This window comes from Rhipicephalus microplus, unplaced genomic scaffold (genome assembly GCF_043290135.1).
Source record: "Rhipicephalus microplus isolate Deutch F79 unplaced genomic scaffold, USDA_Rmic scaffold_13, whole genome shotgun sequence".
NCBI lineage: Eukaryota > Metazoa > Arthropoda > Arachnida > Ixodida > Ixodidae > Rhipicephalus > Rhipicephalus microplus.
This window is the reverse complement of record NW_027464586.1, coordinates 33970599-33996012: the sequence shown is the minus strand read 5'-3', so window position 1 is coordinate 33996012 and position 25414 is coordinate 33970599. Positions and strand designations below refer to the sequence as shown.

At 47.1% G+C, this 25414-nt stretch overlaps 1 protein-coding gene and 1 pseudogene across 2 annotated transcripts in view; one reads left to right on the top strand and one right to left on the bottom strand.

Moving 5' to 3' along the window:
• Gdi (GDP dissociation inhibitor) overlaps positions 1-25414 on the top strand; it is a 181765-nt gene that overhangs the window by 106019 nt on the left and 50332 nt on the right. For both annotated transcript variants that reach the window (XM_075882729.1, XM_037414894.2), the window contains exon 4: positions 10020-10179. In XM_075882729.1, the coding sequence (XP_075738844.1) occupies positions 10020-10179 (160 nt within the window). The remainder of the gene's footprint in view (positions 1-10019; positions 10180-25414) is intronic.
• LOC142784063 (uncharacterized) lies at positions 18347-19605 on the bottom strand (annotated as a pseudogene).

The window sequence follows — 25414 nt, the reverse complement described above, 5'->3', positions numbered from 1 at the left end:
GAGAAAAAAAAATAAAGCTCATTCATTTACATAACTGCACTTGAAAATGCTCAGTATGCTCCAGGCATGTAGTCCTTTGGACTATGAGTCCCTGTGTGGCGCTTTTTCAGGGAGTGGTGCTGGTTCTCCGTTGCTTGTTGCTTCTTGACTGATGCTGCCGTGCGCCGTCGATCCTTTTCAACCATGCGGCTGCGGCTTTGCCAGCTGGGGTCTCAGCTTTTTCATAATGGCCTCTGATGCCTTTTTATTGCCTGCATTGAACTTAAGCACAGCTTCTGCCACAGCTGCCTCCACCGTAAATAGCGAAGCATGTCGCTCCTTTGGTGCCAGTGCCCAGATCATTGTATGCAGGCATTCGTTGTGATTTTGGGTTTTTCCTCGCTGGCATCGTTGCAACAGCTTTCTGTCTGACAAGCCTCATAAATGGGAAGTAAGGCTTGGCAGACATGCGGAGGCAGCTTTCGACGATGTTTGGGAATGGGCTCCTCCTTGGCCTTCGCACCTTTTTCGCACCAAACTTGTGCCGCGTGTTGAATTAGCGCTCAGGATTTGACATCGTGAAACTTCTCTGCTGACACTGAGGCAAAATGGCGCGCATAGACTCGCGCCTCAATACCCGGAGCAGACGAAGCCAGGAGCCTCCACCAATAGGGAGGCAAGCTCAAGTCACGTGCGCGAAGTAGCGAATAGGAAGGCACTCTGATACATCTTTTTGCCGCTCATTTTACAAGCTGCCAATGGTTGAATTGGACCCATTTTGGCGGGAATTTGCAGGCGAAAGACAGCTCTCTCAAATGAGACCAAGCGCTGGCACACATGAAAGGGCAGGGGCGCTTCACGGAAAATGTGCGATTTCAACGTCGATTTCGGCTCAGATTTAGCTAGAAAGCGCCATATAAAGGGTCCTAGCGGCTAAACTGATATTATAGGCATGAAATTCACAATATAAGTGCACTAGTAGCTGTAGATTTCAAAAATGCAATAAAAAAAAAGACGAGTTTTTTTGCAATTTTTTGGTCTCCACAACCCGTGACCCCCCTTAAGCCCGACCCTGCTTCTGCGACCCTCTAGTTGTTGCTCTCCCCGACTGCTTTTGTTATGCACCCCTCCGTCCTTTGTCCCCTCACTACTCTGAGCATTCTGCATCGCCAGACGAGGCCTGTGTTTTCACACTGCCACCGATCTTTCGAAGACTGGTTGGCAATCTATCCCGTTTTTGATCGGTGGTACTGTCGTTGACGTCGCCGGCCTGGAGTGACTAGACGATTTGCCAACATCGTCGGCCACCGACTGTATCCAATTTTCTGCGTCTTCTAGTGCACGCGCGTACACTACCCCACCGACTCTGATAATTTGCGACTTGTTTTGTGTTCAGGGCTTGTTCTCGCTCACTTCGCACTCAACTCAGCGTGCCTTCGCACACGTGCGGAAGTGCGAAAACGGCCGCTAATTTGCGCAGAACGAATCGCAAGTTCGTGAGACCACGCAAACCCGCCGGCGCAACAAAACGATTTTTTGACCACGGCCGCAGATTCTTTGAACACCGTCTCGCGCACCGATTCAGGCGGCCATGCACTCCTTCCAAGTTTTTCTACGTACGAGTTTCGCGGACCTTTCAAGCAAGCTACCCAACCTGCCTCCTTCCCGTGTGTTTTGGTTTTCAAGGTCGCCCTCCCGCGGCATCCTCCCCTCTCTTTATCGCAACTCCTTGCCCTTCTCTCGCAAGTCTGCTCTGCTCTCTTGATCACAACCCCTTCACCCGTCTCCACCGCTCCACAACGCCCGCCACTCTGGCTCGAGTTAGTTTCGTTTTCTGACTGGAAACGGGCCCAGAGCTGTTCCACGCATTCTGGCATGTGTGTCACGTGTGCGCGTCTTGCTCGCTCTTGGTGTGCCTGTGTGGTCATGATGGCCGACGGGAAGACTAGCACGCTTTTTTTTTTCCTGCTGCTCAACAAAACATCTAAAGTGTGACCGCTTGGCTTGAGCGTAATCCGCGCGTTAGGTGCCGCGTTGTGGAGCGCTTGCTCATAGCTGTTGACCACCTGGCAGCCAACTTGCCGCTTTGGGCATCTCGGTATTCTGCTGTGAAGATGATGAATATTTTGTGGGCGGCGGTTAGGGATACATGCGCGCGAAACTGTTTTCGCGAGGCCAACTTCGGGCCTGATGCCGAGCCTGAAGCTTCCGAACAGGACCACTGCAGCGGCGATTTGTGGCAGTGCGTCGTCGACTCGGACATGGGATAGCGGGTGGGACATATGTTGCAATGGTTCAATTACGGCCGATAATGATGCCGACACTGCGGAACAGTGCAAGGATTAGGGCATTGTGATTGAAGTACGTGGCGAGAGCAATTTGGAGCAATCGGATTGCGAGAACTTTTCTTTTTCGTGCAACCCTGTGGCGTCGATTTGGTGACCTAGATAAACCACCAAGGCCTCGTTTATCCGGCACTTGTCGGCGCGAAGTTTAATGCCGTATTCTCTGAATCATTCCAAAACCTGTCGGAAGCTTTACGTAGGGCTTGTCAGCAGTCTCCGCAATCAAAACATCGTGCAAGTATGCTTGCACCCTGGGTATTCCTTGTAGTATGGACTCTATCGTTCTCTGGAATATTGCCGGTGCTGAAGCAATTCCAGGGGCAATTCCGAAGGGCAACCGGTTGTAGCAAAACAACCCTTTGTGTGTTTATGACAGCCAGCTCCCGCGAATCCTCGTCCAATGCAGTCTGGCTGTAAGCGTCTCGTAGATCCAAGATGCTGAATTTTTCTCCGCCTCGCGAAACCGCGAAAATGTCATCAATGACTGGCAAAGGGTATCGCTCCATTTCACACACAAGGTTTAATGTTACCTTAAAATCTCTACAAATGCGCACAGTGCCGTTTCTCTTCAATACCGGTAGTGTTGGTGTGGCCCATTCTGCAAATGGTACCCGCAATATTATGTTAGATTCGACTAGTTTATCTAGCTCAGCAGATACCTTCTCTAGCAGCGCAAAAGGAACCTTTCTAGCTTTGCAAAATTTTGGGACTGCCGTGTTCTTGATGTAAAGCTTAGCTGGTGGGCCTTTACTGATCCAGGACTTTCTGTGAATAAGTCTGCATATTCTGCCATTATGGCACCAGTTTCTGCTGGCTTCTGTTGGCTTGCCACACTCGGTGGCATAGTGACGTGCAGAACCCTCGTTCCTTCTGCTGCAAGCTTCTCCGATAAGTCCCATTCACAAAGGCTGGGACCTTCACTATCTAACATGGTAAGGTTACAGTCGACCTCCGCCGACATATAATTTGCCTTCATTGCCAATGTGTCTAACACTGGCAGTTTGCCCAAGTAACAAGAAAGCTTTAAATGGGTATTCTGCAGCTGGGGCCAAAGGTTGCGATGTGCCTCATACGTTCCTTTAGGAACTATGCAGACAGGAGAACCTGTGTACACGTCCATCTTTATGGTGACACCATTCCATCCGACGAACTTCCTTTTGGGCGAAACCAGGGGCTCAGTGCCAGTGACAGACCAGATTTGCGATGCGCTAGGGTCACTCTCATCACTTTGTTCTGCATTTCCTGTAGTCAGAGCTAGCATTTTTCTGGTGCCGCCTGTATTTGTACACATGCGAGCCAGGTGCCCTCGTCTACCGCAACTGTAGCATCGACGGCTCTTTTGAAAGCATGTAGCAGCTTTGTGACCGTACTTGCCACAGCATTTGCATTGCTGTGGTGCGTTCCTTTGCTCCTTTCTTATGGTCGCGCACCGTTGGCTAGCATTCAGAACTGTCGAAGTATTAGTGTGCTTATCTATCTGCTGTGAACTATCCGTTTTCTGCGCTTTTCGCAGCCAAAGAAAGGGCTTCTGCTTCTTCAAGAGTCAAGTCGCTTTTTGCTAGTAACTGTTTTTGCAAACTTTTCGAGCGAATGCCACATAGGATCCTGTCTCTGAACATTCGGTCTAATATAAACGAAAAATTGCAGTTCTGGGCAATCTTTCTAATTTCAACAATAAACACTTTGACGGACTCCACTTTCTCTTGCTTACAGTCAAAAAAATTTGAAGCTCTCCGGGATCTTGTTAGGCATTGAGGCATAAAAGTTATTCAGCGTTGCTACTATTTCGCTGTAGCTAAGAGCATTCAGCAGATGCGGTGCCACTCTTCTGCTTAGGACTTCTATCGTCTTTGACCCAACACAGCGATCAACAATGCCCTCTTTTTAGCTTCATTGGTAACTTCAATGGCCTCAAAATACGCATCAACTTTAACAAGATGAGCATTCCACTTATCTGTTTCTTGGTCAAACTCTGGAGCCTATGCGCCATAGTTGTCACTGGGTTCCGTGCTGAGTCTGCGTTGCAGAGCTCCTGTCGTATAGTCAGCGCTGAAGGGCCAGGGACGCCGGGCCAGCGTCGGCATAAGCGTTTTCGGTGGGTTGCTTATACTCGTCGCCACTGTTATGTTGGGCCAGAGACGCCGCCGGAGACATGAACTTGTCAGTTTCACCAGGCAGAAGACGAGTTTATTGACCGCTTGAAACTTGTATCATGGGAGGGGGGAAAAGGGGCAGAGAGGGAACAAAGAGAGAGAGAAGACGCATGCACGTTCTGTTCTGCGTCCACTTCGGCAACCGCTGGCATTACAAACAACTTCTATGAAGACGTCGAATCGACAATAAGCTGTGTAAGGTAAAAACACAGTATACTGTACTGATGGGAGACTTCAGTGCCAAGGTAGGAAAGAAGCAGGCTGGAGACCAGGCAGTAGGAGATTACGGCATAGTACTGGAAATGCCAGAGGGGAGTTATTAGTAAAATTTGCAGAAGGCAATAACTTACAGATCTTAAATACTTTCTACTGCAAACGAGGGAACCGTAAGTGGACATGAAGGAGCCCTAATGGTGAAAGTAAGAACGAAAAAAAAACAAATGCCAGGCCTGCGCGGTAGGCGCAGCGCAGTCGCAGCGAAAGCTAGAAGAGCGGCCTTTCAGAGCTTTTTCAAAACACTAATTTAATAACTACTGTAAGCACACTTGCTTGATACCCACTAGGGCATTAATAATAAACTTTTAGGTAGTAGGCTGGCATTCGCTCTGCTATTTTTCATCATTCTTCTGAGAAGCGTGGTACCCACTAAACACTTGCAAGGAATTTCGTTCCAATTGTCCATGCAGTGGCTCTCGACGATGAGGAATTATGGCTGAAGTGGGTGTGCGCCACAGTTGATAGGGAAACAAGAACAAGCTTTTGTAATGGGTTGGAGCATTGGACGGCCCACTCGTTACGCTATTCGTATTGTGTGACGACTGGTTGTTCTTTCACGGTTGTAAAATGCTTTACAAGTCGTATTAACGCGATTGCTTTCCCGACATCAAGCTTGCCAAAGGCGAGTTTGACAACAAGTCACAAGCACCAGAGTAGCTTAGTGGTAGAATACTGGGCTGGCACTCAGCAGACCCATTGGTGCTGGGTCATGCCATTGGTGCCACTGTGCCATTGGTGCTAGGTCATGCCTGCCGAAGGCAAGTTTGACAACAAGTTACAAGCACAGGCGTAATACCCCTGTCACACGGCCTGTTAAACTCCGTCAACGTAAATCTCCCCTAGGTAGTTCGACGGAGATGGAGTTGTGGCAGTGTCACACAGCAATGGCAACGTTGTCAATAGTTGTAGCGAGGGTGCTCTGCCAGCACTGTTGATTTTCGCAGAAGTATCCTAATGCCACCTCTAGTTGCTTTTTTTTGGGGGGTGGAATATTCGTTACGTAGTTTAAAAAAAAAACACAACATTAAGTAGGCCTGATGCAAAGATGGCAATAAAACTTATTTCAAATGAATATGCATTGGCTAAAAATAGTGATGCCGGCCACCTTGTGCCTAACGCTATGTTAACAATTGCACCGTGCTCGATGACTAGTTTTTCTAGCCAATAAGTTACCCTTGAATTAGGTCAGGTCTCATTACCCCTGCAGCCGTTGAAGCATGTGACGATGATGCAACGCTGTCAGTCATTCCTTCCACGGGCAAACACAAGCACGGTGACGACAACAAACGCACGCACAGACGAAATATTTCTATATGGCAGCGCCCGACAAGCGAGGCACGGTGTGGAAGGCATCAGTGTGAAGAGCAGTTGCACTCTGGTGGGCGTATATATATGTAAAGAAACACATGTTATGAATGAGTACTGTAACAAAAGAATGTTTAATATTGCCAAAATGTATCATTGTTCTCACTGTGGCAATTTAGTGCTCAAAACATTTTTTTGACCTGCATATACTGGGGACGAGAGTACCTCGTTTCGCTGCAAAGGGAGATTGTCGAACGTCTTTTGCGAAATGCTTCGTTTGCCTAAGGGTGACGGTGTGTCACGGGCCGCACCTTCCTTGTCGTAAGGGCGAGGGAGTTGAACGGTGTTTGCGGACGCCCGTGGGACAAGTGTATAACTCAATAGTAGAATATTGGGCTCACACCCCGCGGACCTGGGTTCAAGCCCCACTGTGTCATTATTGCAAGTTTTTTTTTTTTTTTTTCAAATTTTGCGCGATGTGGTTACGGACACTGGCAGCAGCGGCGGCAGGCAACATGCAACTGCGCGTGACCTGAAAAGTGATCTCACAACAGCTTTTGCTGTAATAGACTTCATTCTGAGTGCACACCCAGGCATCATGCAGAATGTGGAAGTGCTTGGCAAAGTACGATGCAGTGACCATAGAATGGTACGGTCTCGAGTTAGCCTGGACTTGAAGAAGGAACGACAGAAACTGATACATGAGAAGCCAATCAATGAGTCAGCACTGAGAGGGAAAGTACAGGAATTCAAAGTCTCGCTCCAGAACAGGTACTCTGCTCTTATCGAGGAAACCAGCCTTAGCGTTGACGCAATGAATGATAATCTGACGAGTATCATTATGCAGAGTGCAGGGGAAGTTGGAGGTACGGTAGTGAGAGAGGATATTGGCAAGCTATCCCAGGAGACGAATAACCTCATTAAGAGGGGTCAGAGCATAAAAGCCTGCTTGCAAAAGCACATATACGTATCAGATACGTGTATAGGGTTCCTCTTAGGTGCAGCCGCTTCTATGTAGGACAGACCAATTAACTGTTAATAGGAGATTATAAGGGTATGAGAGATTACTAATCGTTGGCTCATCTTCTAATCTTTGTTTACATTGTCAAAAGTGTAAGTGCAGACTGAAGTTCGATGAATGCGAACTTTTGTATCCCCTCAGGAGTGAAGAAACGTGTCTGATGATTGAGGCATGGTATATGTCGATAATAGCGGTAATGTATGTATGAGTCAACCACTGAATAACTTTCCTAAAGGAGAAATGTAATCTACCATGTAGACATACACGCGTGCCAGACAGATAGACTTGCCTACATACACGCGTGCCAGACTGATAGACTTGCCTGTTGCATTGGCATGCACAAACAAGATTTTCTGCCTCCGTTTCTTTCTGCTATTTGCACGTTTGCAGATATTAGCCGTTTACTCTGACTCTAGAACAGCTATAAGAAGCTTTTCAGCGGCCCTAGTCTCTTCGAAGAGAGCTATAGTTGTTAATCTCGGACCATGAGAAGGAAGAAAGTTTTTCATTCTCTCACATTACATGGTTCCAGGCTCACATAGGAAACATTTCTGGCATTTCTGGCTGCAACCCAAACGGGCGGGCACACCACCTGGCGTGGGAACTCACTTTCCGTGTCTGTGGTCCGTCCCCTCATTTCAATTCAGCCTGCAGGAATCTCTACCGCATATCACAAACTCGCCTCTCATCATAGGTTGGAACAATGAACTTTTCCTCCTCACAGAAAGCTCAACAGAGCACAAGCAATCACTTACAGACATTGCTGACTCGTACATAAATTACACCAACGGCACTTAGCAGGATCAATTTTAACTTCTCTACTGTATGCTGACACCGTGGTCACGAATATGACAATTTCGACCACATTCTATGGCTGTGCCCTGCCAACGTGGGTACAGACTTTTTTCGACCAGTCCTCCTGGGTCTCTTCGAAGCCTTGAGCTCATCGCTCGGCTCAAGGCTGTACAGAGGGCCGTCGCCGAAGTAATCTGTCTATCGGTCCCGACCTAGGCGGAGCCGCCGGATTGATTGGCGGGGCTTTCGGCACAGCTTTTTTATTTCATGGGACCTCAATAAAGTTCATACTCAGGCACTCACTCAGTCGTATGTGACGTCGTGACTTTTTGTGCACAATAGGCACGTGCAGTATTATGCTGTCAATGGCTTCTCAGGCAGAGAGCAAACTACATTAGGCTTTCGTAGTGCGAAGAAGCATGAAAGAACAGCGTTTGTCCCATGCTTCTAATTATTCATTCCGTGTGCACTACATCAGGCCGAAAATGAACGCATATCGAATAGCTCAAGAGCAAGAAAGGGGTGCTGCATCATTTGAATAGCTAGTGCAAATTTGGAATGGCAAGCACTGGTGTGTGTGCTTTGAACAGACATCATAGATTTGCTTGAAATGAGACAGCTCAAGAAGTTGGTAGAGTGAAACTGTGAGCTAGTTGGTTTTGCATAATGAAATAAGTACAGGGCGAACTCAAGATGGGGATCAACACTTGTCTGTCTCTTCTTTAGTATTCCCGTCTCGAGTTTACGCTGTACGTACTTCATCAATCTCCAAAACTGCTTTACTTTCTGATATTTCCTTACATAAGCATATTGCAGTTATGCGCGATCAGATGCAAGATAGTTACAGTCGAATCTCATTATTTGAACACTCTTAATTCGAACTTTCGGTTAATTCAAAGTCACGAAGAGGTCCCGTCAAAGCCCCGCCCAATCCCGTGGCACCACCTGCGACACCTCAACGCTGCGTGCAAAGGAAATGAAAAGGAAAGAAAAGGCTGCAGTGGAGTGTTTGCTGTCTCTCAAATGCTGATCTGCGATGCGCCCGTGTCACGCTGCGCCCGTGTCACGCTTCACGCTTCTCCCTTTTCCGTCCCTGCCACATAAAGACCCTTCTCCTTCCAACGCCGCACGCCACCAAAGAGAGGAAAAAAAAAAAGAAAGCTGTCGCTGGGTTGAATGAATGTGTGGTTGAAGGAAAGGGAAAAGGCACTATATTCTACAGCCCTCGCCCCTTGCGGGAGTAAGGCTCTGGCCTTGAGGGAGGGGAGTCAATCACGCGCTGGTGCCATGCTTCTCTCTTTCTTGTCCCTGCCACGTAACCCTTCTCCTTTCAACAACACACGCGAAGATAGCAAAAACAAAAAGCTGCTGTGGAGTGTTGGTTTTATCGCAATTGCTGATCTGCTTCTCTCCACGTGGAGAGGCTCCTCCGTTCTCGTCGCGTGCTGGCCATGCTGCGGCCGCTTCGCTGCGCATTCGTTGTCGTTGTCTTTAGAAAGTGTGGGCACTCGACATTTCCACGCGCAACTTCTCTTGCCAGGAGAATGCTGAAGCCAAAGTAGAAATGCTTTGCAAGCTGCGTGCGAAATTGACTTGCTGCAACGCAAACGTGTGCAGACGCGCATCACCGATTACTTCAATTGATAACGGATGTCCTGTGATTTGTGAATAGATGTAAGTCTTCTGAAACTTCCCCCTCGTGTGTTAGCTCAATCTACGTGCTCCACTGCATGGAAAGCCCTCTGTTTGTTGTTTATTAATTCAAACTTCTTTTTATTCGAACAAATTTTCGGGCCCTTTCGAGTACGAATTATCGCGATTCGACTGTAGCTGCTTTATATGGCATTCAGATTCAGTGCATTGGCTTTGCAAGAAAACTTTTTTTTTTTTAAGATGCTTCACTGCTCAATAACTTCACATTGTGCAATGCAGACTTTCGGTTGTGGCTGTATGCTGATCGGCATATGAAACCCTATAGTTAGAAGCTGTGATACGAGCGATTCAGCTGTGGTGACTCTGATTATTGCAGTTTTGAATTGGCAGCCTTAACGGAAAGTCAAAGCAATCAACTGGTGAAGCATTTCAAATTTAACTCGTTTAGAACCCCTTGCTTTCTTTTGATGCTCACCTGGCTGTTCTCTGCAGGCTGAGTGCCATCTATGGGGGCACGTACATGCTGGACAAGCCCATAGACGAAATTGTACTGGAAAATGGCCGTGTAGTGGGCGTGCGGTCCGGGAGTGAGACGGCACGCTGCAAGCAGGTCTACTGTGACCCCTCCTATGTGCCAGACCGAGTGGAAAAGGTAGGCTGTTTTCAAACATATGTGAGATATGGAACCCGCCTATGGTGCTCATTTTGGGGTATGCTTAGAATCTTTGGTGTCTATGCATTGCAACTAAAGGAATATCTTTCAAAGGCCACAGATGTGCAATACAGAAAAGATCCATGTATCTGAGAATTAAGGCATTCAGTTTAAAACATTGCCCAAACTGACGGTGGAGTTAAGGTGGTTGTATGCTTGATATTTTCGTTGCTTGAAGATTCCACTGCTTGCTTTTTGCACAACTGACTGAATCACTTGAGCGATTGCAATGTGCATGGATCAGACAGTTTGGTGCACAGCATGAGTGGTTGATGGGAGGCCAGAGCACGGAGCAGGAATGCTTCTTTAGGAGGCTGTCTTCGGTATCCCAGCAAAGTTAAGTTTGGCACGGTACTGACAGCCCGCTCTCTGATGAAGCTTGCCGATTTGCCACTAGTGCTTTAGGCATGATTGGGTGTCTTTTGAAGATTCAAGCCGGTTTAAATTTGGCTGGTATATTTTTTAGAGCGCCAAGTCTGTTACTCTGACTGTAATGTGAATTTGATAGATTTGTTTCAACGAATTATGGTATCGTATTTATTCCAATATAGGTCGACCTTTATTTTGTTTTTTTGTAAATGTTGTTGAAACAAGCTAGTGACCTGTATTCACGATCAAACCAACTAACAAATGCTGAGCTTATGGCATTCAACTACCATGTCAATTGTTGTTCAAGCAATTTCTGCTACATATGTGCCTTATATACACATTTTCAAAATTTCACTACAGGGGGCCGCCATATTGTAATGTGTGCCGTCTAACGGGCAGGTTTGACAAAATCACAATCTATGGCTGCACGCTCTATCCTGTCTATTTGCTTTCCTGCGCTTCGTCGTTTTTTTTTTGCTCAACTTTTATGTTTACACGTGCACCAACTCGTCCAGCAACGCATTTTATAAAGCTTGTGTTCACCAATTTTTCGTTTCTGACGATATCACTCTTGTGTGATATCGTCATTGCCACTCGCCGATCTGTCGCTGTCTGAACCGTTCAGCAGCGCGCATTCACGCTAACGAGTAGGGGTGTACGAATATGGGAAACTTTAAAATATTCGTATTCAATTCAATAACTGCATATTCGGAAATTTCGAATGTTCAAACTAACTTGATTATTCCTCAAATATTCGATGTTCAAAATTATTCGTTCACGTATGTCACTGTGAAAAAACTTAGGATTTTGCGCATTTGCGTTAAGAGCCTCAGTAGGTCATGCAGTGATTACTAAGAATTTGGCGGGAGTGCGATGATGTCTGCATCGAAATTCATGGGAGCGGGATGACGGCTACCAACGATAAACTTCTTAGTCAATCTAAATCATGTACTGTGTGCACTGCAGTACGTGTAGCTTAGTGGTTTAGCGTTTTTACAGTTCTCGTAAGCATGCCGACCACGCCGTCCACGCGCGTCGTTTGCGTTCGGCCCAGTGAAAATTGGCACTGCAGGACAAACCCCCGCAGGGGCGCCTGCACAAGTAGGCGTTTGGTGTGTAGCGACACCACGGACCCGAGCTAACGGGGGAGTTTCGGCTCCCTCCCACGCCTAGCCGTGCGTGGCTTTGCCGTGTCCGGGGAAAAGGGGATCTTGGGGGTTGAGCTGACGCTGGGTGATTGGACCTTTAAGGCCCCCCGGCAGAGGCAACACACCCCTTTGGCCCCGGCTTCACGTAGACGGCACCCCTGGGCTGACCCACCCAGGGGAAATCGGCAGTCGCCTTTTCCTATCTCTCTTCCTACATCTTCGTCTTTATCTCTCACTTTTTATCTGTCCTGTCATCTTCTCTTTTCCGTTTACTTCCGAATTTCCTGGCGGCGAGGGTTAACCCTGTGTAGTTACCCAACCTTGGGTAGTTATATTCGGTTATAGCGGCGATGCATGGCTGGCGTCTCCAAGTGTTCACTAGTTAACCTTGTAGCGTCCCCTTGTTGGGCTCGGTGGTGGGTGGCCACCATCGCCGCCGAACTTTATAGTATTTTTATGGCAAAAGCTTTTCCCCTCCTTCCTGATCGCTCCCTAAAAAGGTGGCGCACCGATGATACTTTCCTGCTAAACACACCAAAGCCGACATTCCCAAAGTACCATGTAATCCACAGTCAAAACGAAAACAAGACAGTCCGAGCCATTTCACCTTTCCTCGTTTCCAAAACTCTCACAGAAGCAATAGGCCCAGGTTATAAAGTGACAAAGATGGGAAGTGGCGATCTTCTTTTAGAGGTACGTGACAAAGCCCAGTATGAAAAGCTGTCTAAGCTAGTAGCCTTTGGGGAAACCCCTGTTTCGGTGGGCCCACACAGGTCCATGAACACTGTCCGTGGCGTAGTTTCTGATGATGACCTTACTGAGCTTTCTGAAAGTGAGCTGCTCGAAGGTTGGCAGGACCAGAACGTGGTCAAAGTCCAACGAATAACAATAAGGCGCAACAACAAACTTACCCCTACAAAACACGTAATAATTACCTTCGGAACAAGTGACCTACCAGAATCAATCGAAACCGGCTATTGTAAGCTTCGTGTAAGACCATACATTCCCAACCCTCGTCGATGTTTCAAGTGCCAACGTTTCGGTCATGGATCGCAGAGTTGCAGAGGGCGTGCCACTTGCGCAAAGTGCGCATCCATTCAACACATATCAGACAACTGCACCTCAGAAACATCTCATTGTTCGAACTGTGAAGGAGATCACGCTGCCTACTCACGATCATGCCCCGCATGGAAAAAAGAAAAACAAATAGTAGAACTCAAGGTTAAATTCAATCTCACATTCCAAGAAGCACGCCAACGTTTCGCAATACACAACCCATCTTATCCCTCCTTTGCAGATGTGACGCGCCGGGGCGCCGCGCCACATGCCTCGGCACCCGCGAATGTCACACAGTGTGTGGCCGCGGTCGTGCCGCCAGCGCCCCCGGCTGGAGCAGCCTGTACTGCTCCGCCACCTGACAAACAGGGCCGGCAGACCCCGGTGTCTGCCGAACCTGGGACCACTGCAGGGGCAGTTAGGTCCAAAAGTTCAGTGAATGTGCCTGCCCAGCAGGCACCATCCACCACCTCACAAGAGGTGATGGATACAAGTCCCACTCCTCCGGCGCCTCAGACGCCGAAGGATAGGCGCAACTCCTTAGAGCGCGCCAAAAAAGAAAAACCTCAAATCACGGGGCCCTCAAAAGGCCCTGTAAACTAACGCAACACCTCTGTACACACAGCACCACACTACATTAAAATGACACAAATACTACAGTGGAACGTCAGAGGACTGTTGAGAAACCTCGACGATATCCATGAACTTTTACACAAACATACACCTAAGGTGCTGTGCGTACAAGAGACACACCTGAAACCTAAACACACCAACTTTTTACGTCATTACGTTATCTTTCGGAAAGACCGGAATGATGCCATAGTGCCATCCGGTGGTGTTGCCATTATAGTTAATCAAGGGATTGCATGCACACACCTACCACTACAAACATCCCTTGAGGCGGTGGCTGTTCGAGCAGTTCTTTTAAATAAGCTCGTCACCATCTGCTCTCTCTACATACCTCCGCAACACCGTCTTGAAAAGCATGAATTCGAGTCCCTCATAGAGGAACTTCCAGAACCTTATATTCTCCTGGGAGATTTCAATGCACATAGCAATCTATGGGGTGACTCTCGCTGCGATGCTCGAGGTCGCCTGATTGAACAGGTCCTGTTTTCTTCCGGTGCGTGCCTGCTGAATCGGAAAGAGCCAACATATTACAACATCGCTAACAATACGTACTCAGCAATAGACCTCAGCATAATATCCCCATCACTCCTGCCTCTACTTAAATGGGAAGTCATTAATGATCCATATGGTAGTGACCATTTTCCTATCGTTATTAGCACATCAATAACAAATACATGTCCTGCACAGGTTCCCAAATGGCTCACCGACAAAGCCAATTGGGAAAAGTTTCAAAAAATGACTTTATTATCTTGGACTGACATGGCGACATTGAGCATAGAGGATGCTGTATGCTACTTCACAGCTTTCTTGGTTGATGCAGCAACAAAATGTATTCCCCAAACATGTGGACCGTCAAGCAAACGACGAGTACCATGGTGGAATAATGAGTGCCGTGATGCTCGAAAAAAACAAAATAAGGCATGGAGGTTGCTTAGATACTCGCCCACAGCCGAGAATCTTGTAAACTTTAAAAACGTTATGTCGCAAGCAAGGAGGACGCGCCGACAGGCGAAAAGAGAAAGTTGGCACAAATTTGTGTCGGGCATTAACTCATACACAGATGAGTCGAGAGTCTGGAGTATGGTTGGTAAGGTGGCAGGACGAGGAGCACATTCTCTTCCTCTAGTGAACACCCAAGGCGAGAGTTTGGAAGACCAGGCAAACACTCTCGGAGCACACTTTGAACAGGTCTCCAGCTCAACACACTATAGTGAAGCGTTCCGACGATACAAAACCGCAATAGAAAAACAGAGATTAGAGCGCAAGCCCACAACACATGAGGCATACAACGAACCTTTCTGTTTGGCTGAACTGCAGGCCTCACTTGCCTGCTGCAATAAATCTGCCCCAGGCCCGGACCGTGTGGCATATGAAATGTTGAAACACCTGCCCACTGAAACCCAGAAAGCTCTCCTCTCTCTCTATAATGCGATATGGTCTTCTGGCGAGCTACCCTCAGCCTGGAAGGAAGCTATCATTATCCCAATTCTAAAACAAGGCAAGGACCCGGCCTCAATTTCCAGCTACAGGCCAATAGCATTAACCAGCTGTATTTGCAAAGTCTTTGAAAAAATGATTAACAGGCGCCTGATGCACTTCCTTGAAATTAATGGCCTACTTGACCCATACCAGTGTGGATTTCGAGAGGCTCGGTCCACCACTGACCACCTTGTCCGTATCGAAGCACAAATTCGCGATGCTTTTGTTCATAAGCAATTTTTTCTGTCTGTGTTCCTCGATATGGAAAAAGCATATGACACTGCATGGCGCTTCGGCATATTGCGAGACCTGTCACATTTAGGTGTGCGGGGTAGAATGCTGACAGTTATCGAAAGCTACCTGTCCAATCGTACATTCCGTGTCCAAGTTGGCACCGTCTTCTCTCGAGTATTTGTCCAAGAAACAGGAGTGCCACAAGGAGGTGTATTGAGCTGCACACTTTTCATAGTTAAAATGAATTCCTTGCACCTGTCTCTCCCACGAAATATTTTTTACTGCATATATGTCGATGATGTGCAGATTGGTTACAAATCGTGCAACATCTCAATGTGCCAACGCCAAGTTCAACTAGGGTTGAACAAGGTATCTCAATGGGCAAACGAGAATGGTTTTATACTCAACGCGCAAAAGAGCACTTGTGTCTTGTTCAGCCGAAAGAGGGGCCTCCATCCTGACCCAGACATTGACCTGCATGGTCAACCTCTGTCAGTGAAGACCGAGCACAAGTTTCTTGGTCTCATATTAGACACTAAGCTAACCTTCATCCCACACATCAAGTATTTAAGGGACAGGTGCTTAAAAACAATGAACATTTTGAAAGTGTTGTCACGCACTACATGGGGTAGCGACAGGAAATGTTTAATTAACTTATATAAAAGCCTCGTACGCACACGCCTAGATTACGGTGCTATAATTTATCAGTCGGCAACACCATCAGCCTTGAAAATTCTCGACCCTGTCCACCATTTAGGCATTCGCCTCTCTACGGGTGCTTTCCGCACCAGCCCTGTGGAGAGCCTGTACGTGGATTCGAATGAATGGTCGCTCCACCTACAAAGATGTTCCTTGTCCTTTCTGTACTTTTTGAAGGTGAAGGCAGACAAGAAACACCCTTCCCATTTCATAATTAATGATTTGTCTTGTTCTGGCTTGTTCGAGAACCGTCCTTCGTTTAGGCAGCCCTACGCGCTGCGTGTAAGGAGCCTGGCCGAAGAAACGGGTGTGCCTCTTCTTGAACCCAGTTTGATGGCTCCTGCAACATATCTGCCACCGTGGCAGTGGCAGCTTATAGACTGTGATATCTCTTTTGTTGATGTCACAAAGCACGCACCACTTGCACACATACATACATTTTTCCTAGAACTACAACATAAATACACATGCCCCGAGTTCTTTACCGATGCGTCAAAGTCAAACACTTCTGTGTCATATGCAGCGGTAGGCCAATCCTTTTCCGAGGCTGGCGTTCTTCATCCTAATGCAAGCATTTTCACAGGAGAAGCTTACGCAATACTGGCGGTCGTAAAACACATTAAACAGATAAAATTACAAAAGGCGGTAATATACACAGATTCCCTAAGCGTGGTCAAAGCCCTGAAAACTCCTAAAAAACACAAGAACCCCGTGCTGGTGTCACTCTACTCACTTCTGTGCACACTTTACACATCAAAACAGCATGTCGTTGTCTGCTGGGTTCCAGGGCACCGTGAAATACAAGGAAACGTTTTGGCCGACAATCTGGCTGCTTGCGCCAATGTCACAACTGCCAATGCATCAACACCAGTCCCTGCACTTGACTTAAAACCTTTCATAAAACGAAAGCTCAGGGAGTATTGGCAGAGGATGTGGGATAATCACACAGATAATAAACTACATGCTATTAAGCCGCAACTAGGTTATTGGCCGCCACTATCAAAATCACGACACACAGAAGTAATACTAACAAGGCTTAGAACAGGACACACACATTCCACACACTCATTTCTTCTGTCCACCGGTGATCCACCATATTGTGAGAGATGTGGAGACCCCCTTACGGTTCTCCACATTCTCGTCCAGTGCAATGAGCTAGATGCTCTAAGAAAAAAGCACTTTTTACTGCCCTACCGACAGCAGCTCCCTCTACACCCTGGGATGCTCATCGGTAGGGATCCGCTTTTTAAACTGCATACACTTTTTAGGTTTTTAAAAGATGTGCAAAGCTTTCACCCGATATTTCGAGGTCATCCATAGCACGACCTCTATAGTGTGGTCGTCGCTGCGGTGACTATATCTTCATCATGGTTTGATTATCAAGACAATTTTGCCATCAGCTATCACCACACATATGTCACGCCACTGTCATAATTTTATTACTTTCATGTTTTAACCCGCGTTAGAGCGAGGAATTTTAAGGCCCCTTTACAGCCACGCACCATATCATTGTTCATATCTGTAGTCAATTGAAATGGCGCTCTTTGGCCATCAATTGGCCCTTGCGCCACTAAAATCTACTCATCATCATCACTGCAGGACAAAGGCCTCTCCCATGTTCCGCCAGTTAAGGGGGGATGTGGGGATCATTTGTAACTTTTTTGTTTCTTTGACTAGGTTCATGAAATTTCGTATACCCACACTAAAAATCACATTGAAGAGATGAATGCAAATTTTAATAAATTGTATAAAAAATTCTTAAGTTTGTCGCTCGTGGAGAGCCTGGCACAGCGAGGAAACTTGCTTAAGTGCTGGAATAGCTTTTAATGTATGTGTACATATTGCTTGTAGCCGAAGACAGTGCCAGATTTTTTTAATGCCCTAACAATATATCTGCTGAGCATTATTTGCATATGCATGTGCTTCATCAAGTCCTGCCTTTCAGTAATTGTGAAATTTAAAAAAAATAGAAGCCCAAACTAATATTTGAAGACTGCCTTCAGTTATGGCAAAGTCTACGAGTTACAATAAAACAAACAGAATGAAAATCGGTCCGGCCATAGTCGCGCAATGCTTTCCACGAGCAAGGTGGTAGAAAAAAAAAAAACATCACAAAAAATGGCTTTTAAGGGGAGACGCTCCTCGAAAAAAAAAAATTTAATAATGAAGTTAGAGGGCTGAAATTTGCACAGTTGGTGTAAATTGAGCTCTTGTTATGATATATGTAATCACTTTTTTTACAGCTATAGTAGTTCGATTTTTATAATATATTTTAGTGTGAAATAATGCCTTTCTTGTGCACACAATTTTTCTTAGTAATTATTATGCCAGAGCATTTTAAAACACACTCGGTAGTTCATTACAAGCCACAAAATGCTGATATCTAGGTGAAATAATTTTATCTGCATTTTCTTATTAAAAAAAAAATAATGAAAATTAGGGTGTCATTCTCTTTTGTCTGTTGGCATTCTGTTTTCGAACTATAATAAATATGTTGTGAGACTAGACATATAAACAAGATTCCCGCACTCTATGCACCCCAAAGAACATCTGTGCAAAATTTCATTGGGATCCAAGAAGTAGAAGAGGCAAAAATTGTGTGCACAAACTTTAAAAATGAGCAAAAACACCAATTTGAGAAAACCTCAAATGAAAGTTTATTTGAACATTGGATGCCGAAATTCTTGCTGAAATTAAATCAAACTTGGTTTAAATGTACTTCAACATGTCTATTACTAGACTTGGAACACTAGAACACTCCTGCTGCATAAGTTTCGCCCTCACGGTTCTTGCGAACAGAGTCCTTGGTACGGGCTCGTTTCACCTGGCTGCGGCGATGGGACTTGGCTTCAGCAGTCAGCTTCACAGACATCTTCCGGATTCTTTTCTGATCACTTTCCAGGCTGAGTCTGACCAGCTGCTTTGAAGGAAGGACTCCCAGTTCTTCCAGCACTTTTTCGAAGCTGGAGTGGCCCCTGTTGAACCACAGCACTGCAATGGCAGTGGCAGTCTCCACTGCAGTGCGTGATGCGAAACGACTCTTCGGGCACAACATCCAAATCTTGCCATTCAAGGATTCAGCGGCGTTTTGTGTCTTCCCTTGCAAACAGCGGACAAGCAGTTTGGCATCTGTCAAACGTTTATAAATTGGCAGCAGTGCTTTGCCTTGTGCTTTGGTCAGGGGGTGTGTGTTCAGGAGCAGGTTCTCCCAGAGCTAGGGCTCTCTTTTGTTTGCACCATGACTCTTTCCCATCGGGGCAATACTTGTGGCTGTTTGCCTCATTGCTGGAGCACGAATGGAAATACGAGGCCCAAATCGCACAGAACATGCCTCTTACGCTGCCCCGGTTGCTGGTTATTGCGATCTGATAATAGTTCTGCAGCCTTTGAATGGTCTTGTCACTGAGCTTCTGCCCACGGGGCAGTGGTGTTTTCAGCTTTCTAAGCGCAGTACCAAGACGTTTGGCAACATGGTTTGCGCAGTCTTCTTTCGTCACTGCCTTCGACCCATAAACCTGTGCTTCACAGACTGCAGCATATGCCTTGCTGTCGCCGTCGCTCAGAAATGTGGTGAACTGCATGTTACAGGACTGCGTCCTGCTCCAGATGCGTAGTGCAGCTTGTGTTTCCATGGCATGTGATGTGCAGTCCACATTTTTTTCACACACAGGAGAATGGAAGGCCTGCCATACTTCTTCCTCTTCGTTGTCAAGGGCTTTGTGGCTGCTACAGCCTTGACAGTAGTTTGCCAACACTTCATAGTCCAGACAGAGGCCAGTGTCCAACGAAATTGCACTGCCAACACCATTATGGCTCTTGTGCCCACGCTTCTGCCAAGTCCCATCAAACATGACAGCAACGTCAGTCCGATCAGTTTGTAGTGCGGTTATTTGTCTTGCTTCTGCTAGGTTGTCTGAGGCTGCTTTGGTGGCAGCAGTGTGCACTTTCTTGGCAATGTTGTAAAATGTCTTATGGTGAAGTGGCTTTGGTAAGCCAAGAATGCCACAAAACCTTGTCAGCTCGCCGTGTCCGACACCAATCGAACGCGCAGCAAGCACTACTTTCACATTGATGGCGAAACTATCGCGAGGGCTTCCACGGCACCGCTCCGCGTCAGACCCTTCACAGCCATTGGCACCAGTGCGTTCCGACGAATACACAGCCGAAACTGCTGCTGCTGGGCACGCCCCGTTTGTGCAACGGAGCTCTAGAAGGGAAGCAAGGCCCTTGCGCTTGCTTGCGACCTCCACCACCACAAGTTCGCATTTCCCGCACGTTCCGCACCCTCTGCTCACGAACCGAGCCGGGTCAGCGCTTCAATTTCACAGATAACGAGGCCTGCACCGGTCCCGCCCTCGGCAATCTCTTCATCTTGGAACGCTGCCAACTTTCTTTCTGAGGCGCTCACGAAGTTGAAAGCGTCGCTGATAAAATCAGACGCGCTTGCCTGTGCTGCGCTGGGAGGGGTGCTGCCTTCTGCTGGCGTAGGGGGCTTGCCGGGTCTGACAGCATGGCGGTAGCCAATGGCAGTCTTGGTTTCACGTCACGTGACAGCGGGAGCGCTCGGAAGACGCGCGGAAAAACGTTTTTATTATATTTTCACATGCAAATACGAAACCGACTGACGTAGCTGCCGAAAGAGGAAGGCTTTGTGCAATTTTTGCAAATATCAACAATGGCGGCCGGCGCCCGTGCTTTGAGTAGCGGCAGTTCGAAAATGGCCAAAATGTGGCTGCATTCGTGATTTTTGCCGTCACCACGAGTCATTCAGACGCGTTTTTTTAAAACTTCTTGCACAAATCTTGTTCTTATATTTTGCTGCATGAAACTAGGATGTTCAATGATAATAAAACAAGCAAGAACAGAAAATCGAAAATTATAAAAATAATACCGATTTTTCGACCCGCGTCTCCCCTTAAAGTTTTGCAAATGTTGCACCTTTATTAAAATGCCCCAGGGCTATAGTTTTTGGCATCACTGCGAAGAGGCATCTACTTGGACCTCTGTCCCTTGGTTTCTTCACTTTTATGCACTTTTTTGAGACGCAGGCAGTTTTTTCTTGATCCCTCTGGAGGTCCATGGAACCAGGACGCACATCCAATGTAACACACGTTTCCTAGTACATACTCACGCTACCTGAATTATATTTTTTTACTGCCTTGTTTACCGCTGAAAAGAGACGCATGTTGGTCCTTGGATAGTTGAGACCAAATCACAGAATGCAAGCTCTCAGCTGCATTCTGTGTCTTCCCTCCTTTACACCGCTCAAGCAGCTGTGTGTCTGGAAGGCGTTCATACACCGGCAACAGCGCTGTGGCAACTCTGCTGGAAAGCTTGTCCTTGAGGGCTGGTTGTGCATGTCCTTGTGCCTCGGCAACTCGGTGTGTACACCAGCTCGTAGGACCAGGGGGGCATAGCTCATGGTGAGGACTCTCATCTGTGGATGTGACGGGGTGGTACGTCGCCATTACGGCAATGTGCATTGCCACCACATCGTTGCTGTTGTTGCGGAGGGATATTCCATAATAATTGGTAAGCCTCTTGATGAGGTCTTGTGTGAGGCCTCCTTTTCCACCTTGTGGCTCCCCTTTTCTTGCCTTGCTGACAAGAGTGCAGAGCGCTGTGCCCATTCTCTTCTTCACATGATTTATACAGTCCTCCTTAGTTATTCGTGTAAATCATAGGGCTGCTCCTCACTCAATGCCTGAAAAACTCGGCTGTCTCCATCACAGGCCACACTGCTGCAGTACCTTAGACCATTCTTGGCCAACGAGCGGCCAAAAAGCTGTAGCGCGGCCTCCGCTTCCATCCGACCAGATCCAACGTCTGTTTTTTTGGCACTGATGGTGCTGCCTCCACTGGGGATACACAGGGTCGTCCTCTGCTGGTCCTAGATCGTATCAGAGGCAGAAATTAGATAAAACAACTCTGTCGAGCACAAGCCCTCTATGGAATTCGGTTATGCAGCAAACTCCAATATGTGATCGATCACCACTTGTCATCCAGGTGCCGTCGTAAACAACAGTGACATTTTTAGAAAAACCAACGTCCATCTCTGTGTACACTCTTTTGACAGCACGAACAGCATCTGCAAATACGTTGTCTGAAGCCACCTCAGCTGTAGGCTTGAATAACCTTTTCAAATGACCATGGTAGGTTTTATGATGTAAGCTGCGGTGAGAAATGTTCATGGTGGCCCACAAGTCATTCAGAGCAGTCTGTCCCTTGCCAATGGTTTGTATTGCTTGCATTGAGCTAATGTTCACATCAAACGCTCTGGAGTCACCATCCTTTGAGGAGACCAGTGGGATATGCTGCCACAAGTACATCATGACAGTGCGATTTTCACTGCCAGACCCAGCCTTGTCTCAATATTCACGCCCAGAGAATGTTTTCGGCATTTCAGGCAGAGAGTGTCAGCCAGCATTGTGTTGATAGCAACAACTTGCATAAGTATAAATTTATCTCCAGGTGTCCCGGAAATTTTTCACTTTGCCGGCCCACCAAGGACAGCTTCCGCTGAGTGGCGGACACCGCGCGAAGAGAGTCTCGATCGCTCGATACTTGCGCCTCCACTGCTCCCGCTAATACTTAGCGAGTCTCCAAGTGCGCCTGAATGGTGCAATGATCGGTTTGCCGTAGGATGTCCCGTTCTATAAAACGGTCCTCGGACTGCCCGTATGACCACATGCTTTTTTTGCTTTTTGCACGTTTCTTCTTTGCCGGTGACGTTTGGAATGCGTGAAAGCGGGAAGGCGAAGCATAGACGCTTCGAAGGATACCAAGATGGCGGCGATTGATAGCGCGAGAGATGAATACTTGCTTTGTGAACATCGGTGTCTTTGTGCGATTTTGAGCCTCTTTCTCGCCGATCGCGCTGACAAACTTATTTTTTGGGGGGCATTTAAGGTTGGTTTTCAGCAAATCTGTTTGGTACGGCATAGAATAGGCACTGCAGATGCCTGAATGAGTGATTTCCAAAAATAGATTTTTTTTTGCAATTTTCGCGATCTGATCCCCGCGTCGTGCCCCTTTAACTCGGTCCTGTGCTTGCTGCTGCCAATTTATACCCGCAAACTTCTTAATCTCATCTGCCCACCTAACCTTCTGTCTCCCCCTAACCTGCTTGCCTTCTCTAGGAATCCAGTTAGTTACCCTTAATGACCAGCGATTGTCCTGTCTAAGCGCTACATGCCCGGCCCATGTTCATTTCCTCTTCTTGATTTCAAGTATTATATTCTTTACCCCCGTTTGTTCCCTAATCCACTCTGCTCTCTTCTTGTCTCTTAAGGTTACACCTAACAATTTTCTTTCATTGCTCGCTGCATTGTCCTCAATTTAAGCTGAGCCCTCTTTGTAAGTCTCCAGGTTTTTTCTCCGTAGCTAAGTACCTGCACTCACACACACACATACACAAATGAAATTTCAGGTCACGCCAGTAGAAGCCACTCTAGTTCATACAAACTGTGAACTATAGGAGCACCAATAAAGCTCAGGTCAAAGGGACATGGACCTAAAACTTTTTACACAAATTCTTCGCACGACCGCTCATGGCGAGTCGTAGATGCTCTTTTCCTGACATCTGCGCGATCAAACGCCTTCTTCGACCTGGGATTCGACCAGCCATTTTTGTACAACATTGCAGACGTCCTGCATTGATGCACTAACATGATTTTTCATTAGACAGCCGGCAAATACAAGAAATACAATAAATACAAGAAAAGTCACCATGAGATCAGCCAACAAGGCTTTGAAGCACCAGACCAAGTTAGTCGAATCTCGATAATTCGAACACGAAGGGGCCCAAAAATTTGTTTGAAATAAAAAAAGTTTGAATTAAGGAAAGCTACATAAATGGAGGGCTCTCCATGCAGTGGCGCATGTGCATTGAGCTAACACACGAGGAGGAAGTTTTAGGAGACTTACATTTATTCACAATTCACAAGACATATGTTATTAATTGAAGTAGTCGGTGACGCGCATCTGCACACGTTTGCCTTGCAATGAGTCAATCAATTTCGCACGCAGCTTGCAAACCTTTTTTTCTTCAACTTCAGCATCCTCCTGGCAAAAGAAGTGGCGCGCGAAAATGTCCAGCACCGACACTTTCTAAAGACTGCAATAGTGACTGCTGCGTAGCAGAGCTTCCCGCTCTCCGCTACACAGCCGCAGCATGGCCAGCACGTGGCGAGAAAGGAGGAGCTTCTCCACGTGGAGAGAATTTCAGAGAAAGGTTACGTGGCGGGGAAGGGAAAGGGGAAGGGTGGCACCAGCACGTGAGAGACCCCCCCCCCCCCTCAAGGTGCAGAGCCGTGCTCCTGCAAGGGCAAGGGCTGCAGAAGATAGTGCCTTTTTTCTTTCCTTCAACCACGCAATCATTCAACCCAGCGACGGCTTTACGTGACAGGGACGGAAAAGGGAGAAGCGCGACACTGGCGCGTCGCAGATCGGCATTTGAGAGACAGCAAACGTTCCACCGCAGTCTTTTCTTTCCTTTTCATTTCCTTCACGGGCAGCGTTGAGGTCTCGCAGGTGCCGCGGTGGGATTGGGCAGGGTGCGGAGAGAAGTTTCGGAGCGTAGTATGTTCAAATTAACCATCGGAAGTGGTTGGGCGTTCGAATTAACTGGTGTTTTCGCCCATTGGAATATGCATAGCTTTGACGGGACCTCATCGAGGGTTCGAATTAACCGGAAGTTCGAAATAATGAGATTCGACTGTATTCGAAAAGAAGTTGACATGCTTTCAAGCAAATAAGTACAACATAAGGTGAATAGTAGTTTGCGAGGCTCAGTTCTTTGCTGAAACCAATTAAGCCAGCAGACAATCTAGCCAAACAAAACATAGGGAAAACTATGTAGTTTTTTTTAATGGTAGTGTGAACTTTGCCCTAATTTATTTATTCATTATGCCTTACAGAGCCCAAAGGGCTTTGAGTCAGGAGAGCAAATGCAAAGGAAATAGAAAGAAATACATCAATAAATACAAGGAAACAAATAAGAAGTGATCAGTGAATTAAGTTGGAGAAAAAAATTTTAACTCGCAAAAAAGCACACAAAAAACTAATGACGAAAGGGAAACATGTACACACACACACACACACACACACACACACACACACACACACACACACACACACACACACACACACACACACACACACACACACACATTTTGTTAAGGCGTTTATTAGCCGGCAACGAGCGAGAATATACAATAGCAACAGTCACGGCCAAGCACGGGCTCTCAGCGCGAGCGGCGTCCTTGTTGGGTAGCCCCACTAGAAGGTACTCAAGAGTTCGACCCATTTCAGAGTTCGGAGGCTTCGCTACAATTACCCCGGGGTCGAAGAGGGAGCCGCCTGGCGACCTAATAGCTTGTTACTATTAGCGGGTCATAGTAAGCCTTCAGGCGCTCCACGTTGACGATGTCTCGCCCACGGCGGCGCATGTCCGAAGATTTTTCAACGGGTTCGATCAGATAGTTGACGGGTGAGGTGCGCTCGATGACACGGTAAGGGCCTTCGTATTTGGGAAGTAGTTTGGAAGAGAGGCCAGCTAC